The sequence below is a fragment of the Rhinopithecus roxellana genome, chromosome 8 (genome assembly GCF_007565055.1).
Source record: "Rhinopithecus roxellana isolate Shanxi Qingling chromosome 8, ASM756505v1, whole genome shotgun sequence".
NCBI lineage: Eukaryota > Metazoa > Chordata > Mammalia > Primates > Cercopithecidae > Rhinopithecus > Rhinopithecus roxellana.
This window is the reverse complement of record NC_044556.1, coordinates 128421068-128433946: the sequence shown is the minus strand read 5'-3', so window position 1 is coordinate 128433946 and position 12879 is coordinate 128421068. Positions and strand designations below refer to the sequence as shown.

The 12879-nt window shown below is 37.1% G+C and overlaps 1 protein-coding gene across 3 annotated transcripts in view; it reads right to left on the bottom strand.

Annotated features, from left to right (window-relative positions):
* Positions 1-12879, bottom strand: part of RASAL2 (RAS protein activator like 2) — a 393164-nt gene that overhangs the window by 19487 nt on the left and 360798 nt on the right. For 2 of the 3 annotated variants that reach the window (XM_010375694.2, XM_010375696.2), the window contains 5 exons: positions 8378-8522; positions 7470-7706; positions 5486-5687; positions 3236-3435; positions 1591-2452 (listed from right to left, as the gene is read on the bottom strand). In XM_010375694.2, the coding sequence (XP_010373996.1) occupies positions 1591-2452; positions 3236-3435; positions 5486-5687; positions 7470-7706; positions 8378-8522 (1646 nt within the window). The remainder of the gene's footprint in view (positions 1-1590; positions 2453-3235; positions 3436-5485; positions 5688-7469; positions 7707-8377; positions 8523-12879) is intronic. The other variant, XM_010375695.2, reaches the window with a different exon arrangement.

Genomic DNA, 12879 nt, shown 5'->3' with positions numbered 1-12879 from the left:
AAAAAATGACCAAGTAGGAGGTTTAGCCCAGGAAGTCTGCTTCTAGAAACAGTTTAAGTTAGTCATGCTTTTCATCCCTTCTTCTATTTCTGTATCCAAGGACTCTATAAATAATCCAATTAAAAAAATCAAAGTAGGTGCAAGGGGCTCTGATCACAGCAGACTGGAGGCAGACGCAGCCATATCAGTAAGTGCCTAAACTGTAAAAAAGCAAATATATTACAGATACAAACTAGGATTTTATTGCAGTCTCCCTGCCCAGTTATTTTGCTGCATAAAAGGATTTGTCATAGAACTCTTTTAATCTCAAACTTTCTAGTACTATCATTAGGTTTCAAAAAAAATTCAACTAACACAATGCTTTTTTAGGAGAAAAATCTTTTTAGATGAAAGATATATAAAGATATATATTACATATATGAAAAGTTACACGAATGTGTGTGTGTATATATGTGTGTGTGTGTGTGTGTGTACATATATATATATATATATATATTTTTTTTTTTTTTTTTTTTGAGACGGAGTCTTGCTCTGTCGCCCAGGCTGGAGTGCAGTGGCCGGATCTCAGCTCACTGCAAGCTCCGTCTCCCGGGTTCACACCATTCTCCTGCCTCAGTCTCCTGAGTAGCTGGGACTACAGGCGCCTGCCACCTCGCCCGGCTAGTTTTTTCGTATTTTTTGTTTTTAGTAGAGACGGGGTTTCACCGTGTTAGCCAAGATGGTCTCCATCTCCTGACCTTGTGATCCGCCCGTCTCAGCCTCCCAAAGTGCTGGGATTACAGGCTTGAGCCACCGCGCCCGGCCTATATATATTTAACAGTAGTTTGTTTCAAAGGGAAAAATATGTACTGATGCTTCAAAATGTAATATGTAAGGAAGAAATGATTAATTTCTGGGCAAAGCTTTTTATTTGTCAAGAAAAAAATCAGAAAATCTTATATTACGATTGGATGTGATGTTAGCTGGGCTTGTCCATGTAAATAGAAATGTAAGGGATCTGCAAATGTTCAGAATACTTCCTTTTCCACCTGTGCTTCTATCTTTTTAATCTTTCCTTTATCTTGACTCTCTACGTGTTCAAGTGTTTATTTTTCTAGCCATTTCCAGGAAAAGGCACATGGGACTTTGTATTTCGAGAGAGAGTTGAGGGATGGAATGGAGAGCAGTCACATTAAACTCTTGGCTCAAAATGCAAACCTTTATTCTGGAAGCTTAAGAAAAAAAATTAAGAGGGATTAATTTTCAGATTCCCAAAATAATAGTTGGTTTTGCCTACAGATTTTAAGTATCTAATTATTCATTCAACATCACCGATTTGTTCTAAGTGTAAACTGAGGTAGTAGCTCTGCTGCTTGAAGAGAAGGGGGCCCCTGCGTGTTTGTTAGACTTTTAAGGGTAATGAGTCAAACTTCATTCTGCAGTCTCACTTAGGCAGAAGCTTCCCCAAATTTTCCTTTCCTCTTTCCATTTAAAGGTTGCTTTTAAGTGGAAATTTTGTTAACAATAGGATTTCCCAATGATTTACGTATAAAGAACCAAGGAAACAGATGGACCAAGTAGAAGCCACGCCCCTTCAGCACTCGCGCCTACCTGCTGTGTCTGTTGTCTCTGGATTGCTCTCACTTTGGGAACAGGGCTCTCTCTGGAGGAAGAGGACTGCTGCCGGGACCGGCTCCCATTCTGCACAGGTTCGGCCACCAGGGCTGCGGACGCCACTGACATGCTCCCGGTGCTACGTAAGGAAGCACTATGTGGCAGGGATGGTGGGGCTTTGGCTCGGGCACCTAACCCACCCTGGTCCACTTTTCGGATCTGGGCCTGCCCAGTACTATTTTGTCGTGGCAAAGCAAGAGGTATGTGTCTATCTGGCACAGTGTGCCGCCTGGAGAAGTCCTCACTCTGAGTGCTACGTTTAGTGAAATCTTCCATGCTGCTATTGCTGGGTCCACTGAGCTTGAAGTCTTCACTGTTACTTTGGCTTCTGGAACTGGCAGTGCTTAGGTTCTCCAAACTGGAATCTATAGAGGCCTTTGGCATTGCTGGAATTGGGTTATTGAGGTGATAGACAGGGTTCTGGAATGACAAGGGCTGAAGGCCACCTGGCTGGTTCAAGGCTGGGTGCAGGGGCCTTCTCACTTGGGGTGCACTTTGGGGAGTGCTCTGGGTTTCCCGCAGCTGTTTGATGCTGGCCACCTGGGTTATGGAAAGCTGGCTTCCGGTCAAGCGTATAGGCACATCAAGCATGACAGATGCATGCTCCACTTGAGCAGCATGAGTGTCCTGGAGGTCCATGAGGGAGACGCTCCGACCATTAGGAAGGCTACTTTCCCTTTCATCCTTTTCAGAATAAGTCATGCTCTGAGAGGAGGCTTGCTGAACCAGCAATAATGTTTTCCCTCTGAAGTAGTTGTCTGTGTTGTCCTGGCTTGGAGATTTTAGTTTATGCAAATCACTGTGGAAAAGGAAAGGACACTTAATTTCTCTTGAGACAACTTCAACATGGCTAAGATGCCTCAATTCAGGCATGTGAACTCCTCTGAAGGTTCTTATGTGGATACATATATTTCTTTGGAAACTCAGATTTTATATAATTAGGGAATTATTATAATTGTTAGAATAAAATCCAGCATTTTTACTTTTTTCCCAAAAGTAGAGAATAACACTGTAGATACCAACTCATCACTGTCTTCAGTTTTAACCAGGATTCCAATCATTTCCCAGTTAGGTTTTAAGCCTTCCTGAAATATTCCAATTCGTACTTACTTATCTAAACCTTCAAGAGGAGAAGTTCTAAGTACACAACTGCAAGGTCCCTGCTAAAGGCACAAGTCTTGCCAATCCATAAAACAGTCTAAGCATCAACATTGTATCTACCTGTCCAGCTGACATAGCCAGCTATAAAATGGTTTTCACCGAGGTTCTCCATGGTTTTTGAATGTTATAACGTATAGAAACATGAATTTCATAAAGCCTTTGGTCTCCCACTAAGCAAGACAGAAATTTTTAAAATATGCTGTGGAATATATTATAACTCTCTATACTACCATTCTAGAAAATAAGTTATCCCAGATCTTGTGCATTATAACGACAAATAATTGAACTGCTCTCAGGTCAGATGAGTCTTCAATTGCTCATGATTTTAAACTTGTAAGTTCAAAAAATAGGTTGAATATACTTCTGCTAAATCTGAACATTATATTTCTCTGAGATATTGGTCACGTCCTCTCTTTCATACCTGTCAGTGGGGTCTTCAAATATTTTCTGCAGCCCAGAGGAGAGGCTTCCACTGACATTTGGACTGGAGTTATGTTCAGTGAAGCGTCTCAGTTGCTGTTGTATTGGCGTAGGATTAGTCAATGACTTGGTAATATCAGCAAGAACACGAGGGAGAGGCCCCAATTTTGCCACGGTCGCCTGTAGGAAGGAATTTTCACCCTAATTGGATAATAAGCATTGCGACATCCACCATAGATTGTTTTTGGCACAACGATGGCCATTGATGGAGGGGTGTAGGTTGGAGGGAAGGGTAGGTGTTTGCATATGGGAGTGGCAGGTTCATAATGCATTGTTATGGAGCAGCAGAACCATGGCGTCGAGATGAATGGAGGAGGCGAAACAGGGTGCAGCAGACATCGAGGAAAGAAAGGAAATTGAAATCAGGATTATGCAAATAAAAATTAAAAGACATGCTCAAAACTACCAAACTAATGCCATTCCAACTAAAATAGACATGCGAAGCAAACTAAATCTCTGGGAGGCTAGTAGATCAAGGTGGGGGAGGGTAGAGGAAGAACCAAATTCCTTCTAACCAAAAGAACTTCAAGACCAGAGGATCAGCTAGTATGATAAACTTTCAAAGAAAAGGGATCATGTGAGAAAAGAAATGCATGCCAACATATAAGAAGGTGCTGCATTCAGGAATCCAGAGTACTGCAGGGCACACAGATGATACTGCCATCCACTATCCCAGTCAATCTTGGGAACCCTGACCCACTGCCAACTGAGTTTCCATCAGTAAGACAATTTTTGTTGTTAATTTAACAACAAAATCAGGTAAATTTTCTCTATGAGATATGTCTAGATGTATTCCTGGTTCCCAGGACCAAACACAGATTAAAAAGGAGAAAGTGTGTTTACACAGCAAAGTCCGTTAAAAAGACCTTGATCCTAAACAAACCAAGCCCATTTCACAGGAAAACTGAACCCGCATCCCACTGAGATGCAGTTTATTCAACAAAGACTAACTCTTTAATACTTGCTTTATCCATTTCAAACATTTTTTTCTTTAGGGAATTCTTATTCTCATGGGGTCTTAGGGGTCTCCTTCAACTGTCAGTCAGTTTGACATAGCTGCCTTTGGGTCTCTGCCTTCTCAACAATCAACAGACTCTTTTACTCTACTCAAACAGGTATAGATGCCACCAATGCCTTTACTTGCTCAACAATGTTGGGCTATGATTCATATGAAAAGGATTTACCTTTGGCATAGTTGCAACTTAAAAATCTAGCTAGCATTTCTAAAAGTGAAAAAAGGTCCTCGAGAATAAGGAAGAGTTGACTGTTTCACAAATGTTTTTAAGCATTGGAGGACACACTACCACTTATGTTTCCTCAGCAAAATGGTCTTCGTTAATACGTTTTATTCCCCTTTAAATTTTACTGGTATAGCACTTTTATTGATAGGAAAATAGAGGAAAACAAATCATTATCACAGAAAAATAACTGTCTTTTGAAGTTATTCTAACGTACCACCACACATATTTATAAAATGCCTGTAGCAAACAAAAACATCAATAAATAATTATTGTAATAAGCTTAGCCAAAGTCTATTAGACTATTTTTTACTACCAAATCTATTCCTTTTTGTTAAATTCCAGAAGGAAGAAAATGTTTGGCATGGTGTATATTTACTTATTAATATGGTACATAATAAAATTCTTAGCAAACAAATGATTAAAAATAATTGTTTTCTGTATTCTTAATTCACATCTGTAAAGAAAGAAAACAGTGATTTTTAGCACTAATAATTATATGAAACTCTATGACTTGTATAGTAAAACAATTTGTTTCATGGGTAAAGTCACTTAAAACATGATAAACCTAGTATTTTCTTAGCTAAATCTATACTTTTATTAGAAATTACTATATGAGGTTTCATCTTATCCTATTAGACATGCATAAGGCTGTATATACCAATATATTAGTTTCTAATAAAGTTTTCAGATATGCACTCTGTATATATAAATTTAGAGAAATATACTCCATTAATTCAGATAAATATTAAAAACATATATTAATAATGTCATGGCTTTCCAGAATTTCATGGTTGTTGGTCCCATATTTTACTCAGAAATGATGACCACTCTCAGATTTCTAGGGTAAAAGGTTGCTTTCAATTAGCAGAAAGAGTGAGTGCTATCACTCCATAGGTACTTTCCAGAATTCAGGTACATTAAAGTCTCTATCTTCCATCAACCTACTTTACCTTATCAAGTTGGGAAACTACTTCCCACAGTAAGGAATGCAAAACTGAAAGCTCTCGGCCCAGATCAATGTAACCATCAAAGCCTGGGGTGTTTGAGATGGTGTCTGGATTAGAGATCTCCAAAAGAAAGCGCTTCATTCCACCCCATTCATGTTCTAAAAAATCATTCATGAATGCCATGTATTCCTCTTTGTTACCAAACCTGAAGTAGAGGATGAGAAAATGAGAAAGAACATATTCAAGAGAGAGATGATCATTTTGATTTGACTTTACACAGAATTATGACATTTTTTTATTTTCTGGAGGGAATGATTAATTTTATTATCTATAAGTGATAAATGCTATAACATACTTTCTTAATATCACTTTAATATTCCAATGCTTTGAATAGCTTTCTATTCTCTAAAGGGTAAAGCTAAACCTCTTTTTTTTTTTTTACTTCTGGTATTTGAATTTCTCTGTAATATAGGCCTCACTTACCTACCAAATGCTCACCAGTACAAACCTTCAATACTGCTAGTTTCTTCAAAGTCCCCCAAATATATTATACATTTTTTTCTTCTCCAAGCTTTTGCCCATGCTATTTACTTGCACTAGAGAAAAACTTCTCTCCTTTGCCTATCTAAATTCTACCTATCTTCAGGGCCTAGTTTAAGTCCACAAAACCTGTTCCAAAATAAAATATAAATATTTTTTAGCTCAAATATGGATAAATATGTGTATTTCTGCATTGGCTTATATATAAATTATACAAAATTAAAATAGTACACCTCTAAAAAGCCACTATTCATACTAGAAAACAATCTGTTCTTGTTTTTTTTTTCTTCAATACATTGCTAATAGAAACCCGTTTTTAAGCATCAATATTGAATAAATCTTGGTCAATTTTGTAAATGTGAATTCCTTCCCAGCCATTTCTTAAATTTATTTTCTGTAAACTATAAAAATAACAAACTTACTGAAAAAAGTTTGAAACAATGAAAAGTAGAAAGAAAAAAGCATGGATGTCTCATTCAAGCTACCCAAATATATCTGCTGTTTATATTTTAGTACATTTCCTTCCCAACTGTTTTCTCCTAATTTTCTTTTGAAAAATTTTAAACCTGCAGAAAAGTTGAAAGAATATACAATGAATACCCATATGCCTTTCATCTACATTAACCAACTGTTATTTTTGCCAAGTTTGCTTTCACACCCTCTCTTTCTATACAGATTTTTTTTTTTTTTTTTTCTTTCTGGAACCATTTTAAACCAAGTTGCAGACATCACCTCTAAATAGTTTAGTGTCCATTTCTTCAGAATAAGGAATATCTCTTACATAAACCAATGCCATTATCACACTAAAACTTTTAAAAACACTATTCATGAATTATCTTATCTACAGTCTATATTTAAATTCCACCCATTGCCCGCAAAAGGACATATATTTTTTCCAACTTAAGATCCAAATAAGTTTCAAGTACTGCATTTAATCTCTTTTAATCTAGAACAGCCCCCCCTCCATCTTTTGCATTTTTCACAAAATTGTCTTTTTTGAAGTGGTCAGGATAATTGTCTTAGACAATGTTAACCACATAATTTGTCTTTTCTTCCCAACTTTTTTTATAGTTAGATTTTTGTATTTTCATATTGCTGGGGTAACAGTATACATACCACTTTTTATTCTGCCCTTTTTTTTCCTACTGAAGCATTTTTATCAGCACTTTTAATTTAATTTTATCTTAATGCTCTATATTATTGGATAGTCTTTGTAAGCAGCTTATAGTACCTGCAAATATTCCATTGAATGCATGTATCATAGGTTACTTAACCACTCCTCAACGAAGTGATTATTTAACTTGTTTCCAATTTTTTGCTATATTTATTAATACCACAGTGAAAATCTGGTAACATGAGTGATGAGGTTCCCAACCCTCATCCAAATTTTAGGCCTCGAGTATTTTTTAAACTGTGTTTTTAAAGTGGTTACAATAGTATCACCTACTTGGCAAAGTTGGCCAGGTTCTGAATGACCTTGGCAATAAGAGTTAGAGTCCGAGATGTGCGGTCATCAGGATACTCCTGCATAAGGTTGAAAAGACTGGGAGACATAATGGCTGGACACAAAAAACGGAGAAATAATGAGGCACTGATGAGCCTCTCGCTGATGTCTTGCTTGCCACGGTTCAGGCACTGCTGCTTCCATGATGCAAACACTTCTTTCAACTCACGAGGGAAAACACTAGGGAAGGAAAAAAGTACCAAAACCTCTAAACACAGAAGTACCAGAACCCAAAGCACAAGTGATTCCACCCTGACCCAACATATCTCTGCTTAAGAGTCAGGCTGTGAGGAGGACCTAGTAGAAATTCTGGGATGAGGTATTACCTGATTCATGGCTGAGAGGCGGTGGAAAAATTCACAGAGGCCAGATGGAGACTGGAAACCCAAGGCTACAAAACTCTGGATTAGTTTAAATTTAGTTTTGCAAAGTGGGAAAATGGCATGAGGCTCCTGACTAAACCATCTGGTTTAGTATAACTCACCATGGTCTCTCTAAAGACTGTTCATCAAAAATCTTCCAAAGTTTCACCAATTGCTGGAGTTAGTGCAATGATCAAAATTCATTAACACATCTGTTCAACACTAGTAAATATTTTAGAAAGCAAAAGAAATACTTTTGGTATTAGAGGCTATAGTACTAATATTCTGGGGAGAGATTATATTTATGTAGATAGCCAGTTAAAAAGTACTTCTGCTTACAATGGAGATTTCAATTTTAGATGGGACTATATTGGGGAAACTTTCAATTTCTCTCCAAGACTCTCCCCTTTGGTTGTAAAATAATTGTTAACATTGTGATGACTTTTATATGAAAAGATGTTCCACAGGCAGAGGATGAGATAAGCTCACCAGTAAGAGTTGATGATCTTGCAGAAAGCCAGCTCACAGCACATTTTCAGGTTGCTCTGATGGTCTATCAGTTCACTAGATGAACATTTGCTGGGATCCACTTCACAGTTCTCATCTGACTCATACAAAGCTTTGATAAACTCCCCTATTAGAAGAGAGAAGATGAAAATATAGCTATAAACAGTGTCTTCCTGAATAGAATAAAAGGACTTATGATTTCTGTCCTAAAATGCATAATGGGGAATTCTTTTCTAGATCTGACAGGGAGGGCACAAAAGATGGCCCATGAAGCCTCATTGCTTTGGAACCCAAGAGTTGTCACATCCTACATATCATGTTTATTTTTCTTATCCTGGAAGTGGAATAAATCACTAACATCATCATCACAGTATTTATAAAAATGGTAATGATACTACTTAAAAAATGTATTAAACTAAATATATGTTTAATTAGTATAAACTCGTTATTTGTTTTAAGGCTCGCTCTACTTAGGGGACTATTATTGTTATTCTAGAAGAACAAACAACCCAAGCTTGATTGAATAGTCCACTGAAGGTTTTAAGTGCTAATGTTGGTGCCAAATACAGATGCAAGTAAGGTTCTCTATGCTTACCTCTTGTAACAGAGACAGTCATTCAACACTGCACAATATTATAGCAGATCTCCTTATAATCTCCTCCATATAATCTGTATATGCTTTTCCATATAAATTTAGTTTAGAAGCCCTGTTCATATGGCTTATGTTCTAGAAAGATACACCCACTATTCCCTGAAAGAACAAATTCCTACCTTACCTGTTTATCCTCTAGTACACACCATAGCTTGTATATCTTCGACTACTTCGTATTTCATATTGTTTGTGTTTGTTTCATTTCTAGGATGAACACCTTTGGAAGTTAGGTACTAGGTTTTATTCATGTTCAAATCTTGACTCTTCTGAATAGCTCCCAAGATGTTACAGGTGCTCAATAAATATTTATCAGAGATGGCAGTATGTATTCTTGGTTTTTTATAGGTCTTTATGAAAGAGGAGTGGATCTTTCAAAGATTCTCCTAAATATGTGCTTATTACTTGAGGTTCAGGCTAGTTATAACAGACTTCATGAAAGTGAACAATAATGCCTGCAAAGCTAAGTAGCAGCAGCAGCAGCAGCAGAAAGAGCATTTCTATCAAAACAGTTAGTATTTAGATAAATGAAAGCTTTTAAAAATACCTGTGACAGGGGATGAGAAGTGAGAGAACAGGAAACAATGTGGTATACAGAAAGGAAAGGGTGCACAGAAAAGTTAAAGGCATTGAGGTCAGACAGACTGACTGTGGGCCCTGGAAAAGTCACTTAATTAGTCTGAGTTTCAGCTGTCTTATTTGTAAAACAGTGTTAATAGTAAACACCCTGTAGAGCTGTGGTGAGGAACAGACATAATGCATGAAAAGCATGTAATATGGTACCTGGCTCTTAGTAGGAGCACCATACAAAAAGTATTTTAATGTAAAAATCATGCAACTTTTGAATAATTTTTGGTCAAGTGAAATGGCCAAAACTAGTAAGAGCTTTTTAAAATGTTACCAATTCTCACAAGATACGTATTCAATATGTTCTCTATGTCTCCTGTGCTATATGTTTCCACAAATGAACTTCGTTTAAAGAGTACCTAAATTTAAAACTAAGAAATCAGTGTCAAATATCCCATATAAAAACTGCCCAAACTCTACACCTGTATCCTAAATATTCTGTTTAGTGACTTCTTTTAGGTTATATGTATTCAAGGGAAAAAATACTAATATTAATAAGAAACATGAATATTAACAATATTTTTAATTCTTCAAGAAAAGCGCCAGATAAATAACTCCAGGGACCAGAAGTAAATTAATTGTCTATAGTACCAGCTTAAAAAGTTTTTGTTCCTGATTATTACATATTTAAAATGCTCCAAAACAGAAAAATAATACCTTAACTATTGAAACAATAACCAGTGTTTGAGCATGTAGAATGTACCATATTGAAAGGAGAGGCTTTTATTGATTTGTAACTAGAAGGTGCTTAACTGATCAAAATTGCCAAGAGAGATTAAAAAACTCACTTAAGTTTGCCTTCTTGCATTTGAAAAAAACCAGAGCCAAAGGGGGTGCTCATTATGTTGTTTACATGTTAAGTTTGTGCCCAGAATGTTCTATGACATATTTTCTATGTAAATCATTAAGTCATTATTATCTAGCATAAAAATTGCACACGTAGGAATAAGTCAACAAGGATGGACATATTACTGCTGAAAGGAATTTGCTTCCACTGCTAAAAGTGGAAATCAGGTCTTTTCAGGGCTTTCTTTTGTATATCTCACAGATAGTATTTCCTGTGTGTCACAGGATACCAAGGTGCAATCTGATTTCAAATGGAAAGGTAAAATAGGATAACAGATGGAAGATTTAAGTCTAAACAATGCAGAGTCTGTGCAGAAAGAGTAACGCTTTAATTAAGATAAGGACTGGCTAAGAAGCAGACAGATATTGTACAATATTACTGGCACCTTTTAAAATCAATTCTCTCTGAAAATTCTTCAAGCAGTCTGGAAACAGCATCTATTTTCTGCCCAAAGTATATGAAATAGAGCAAAACTTATGAGAAGACAATACAGCCCCTGTCCTGAAGAAGCTTACCAATTAATTCTGTTTATGCTCTTAGAAGCAGCAGCCATTTTTACTACTGTGGCCCTTGCTCTTGATTATAAATATTATTACAGAGATTTCTGAGGGGTTACTTGAATTTCTTCCCATGTCCACTGAATTAATTTTCATGCCTCATTGAGCCCATCGGCCATTTAATCATTCACTGTCCTATCAAAGGACTGGTACCCACTTTTCATTTTGGAAATTATTTCATTCAGAAATCCTGTTTAGCAGACTGAATTTTCAAAATATGAATATTTGATTTCAAAGAAGCAGGTAGTCAATAAATATTCACTCCTATCTCCATAGAATGGAGAATACGGTTTGAGATGCTTTTTTGTTTTTTGGTGGACTTTTATAACAAAACACAAATCATTAAAACAAATCATGAGATATAATTTATGACTGTAATAAGCTCTTTATGTCAATGACACTATAAACCTCTTTGTACTTTTCTTAAGCTCTTTATACCATTCTTAATGTCTATATGATTAGAGAAAAAATATGAAGATAAACAGGAAGACAAAAAATCTACTTCAGAGCAGAAACTAATTGTAGTAGCTACTATAATGTGTCGACTTCATGTAAACACACTGATCCTGTTTCTTGAATGGCGACTCACTCTATTCCTTACAGCCTGGCTCCTCTCCTCCTGAAACCAGTGTGAGCGATCAGCAGTGAAATTTAAAGTGCCAAATGCAATATCCATTCTTTTTCTTTACCTTCCATAATTTTCTATTGATGCTCTCTTCTCTATTGGTGTCTAGGACTCAGTATTTTCCTGGTTTTCTTTCTTTTTTGGATGCTCTCTCTTTCTCCGATCACTTCTCTGATTCCTCTTCTTCATTCTATACCATAAACCCAGGTGCACTCTAAGATCTATCCTTGGCCCAGTTCTCTTCCTGCTCTTGTAATCTTGCAGCTTCATTTAACCTCTCCACATGAGTAAATTAGTCTCAAATTTCCAACAGCCAGCTAGACAGGTATCTTAGATTTCCTATCTAAAACCCCTGAGATTTCCTACTAGAACTTCAAATTGAATATATATGTAATTTCCCCTGTTTCACGCCTACTACTTCTGTGGTTTCTATTCCTGTTAAGAATCTCGTCATCCCCCTAGTCACTCACAAAACCCCACAATTCTCTGTAATATTTGTTCCCTCCTTCCTTTCTACAAACTGAAAAATTTGCCAAGTTCTATCAGTTCAACCTTACTATTTCTCATATCCATCTTCTTCTCTATTCTTACTTGCATGATTACCCTCATTCAGAGTCTCATTCTTCCTTATTACAATGGCTTTTTTTTTTGAGGAGTTTTGCTCTTGTCTCCCAGGCTGAAGTGCAATGGCATAATCTTGGCTTACGACAACCTCCGCCTCTCTGGTTCAAGCGATTCTCCTGCCTCAGCCTCTTTAGTAGTTGGAATTACAGGTGCCCACCACCATGCCTGGTTAATTTTTGTATTTTTAGTAGAGATGGGGTTTCAGCATGTTGGCCAGGCTGGTCTCGAACTCCTGACCTTGGGTGATCCGCCTACCTCGGCCTCCTAAAGTGTTGGGATTACAAGTGTGAGCCACCGCACTCAGCCTACAATGGCTTCTTAATTGATTGGCTTTCAGTAGACTTTCTTCACCTTTTTTTTAAAGACAAGGTCTTTCTCTCTCACCCAGGCTGGAGTGCAGTGATGTGAACATAGCTCACTGCAGCCTCGAACTCCTGGGCTCAAGCAATCCTCTTACCTTGGCCTCCCAAGTAGCTGGGACTACAGACGTGAGCCACCATGCCTGGATACAACTTATCTTAGTCTGCTAAGTTAATTCCACTGAAAACACCCTGC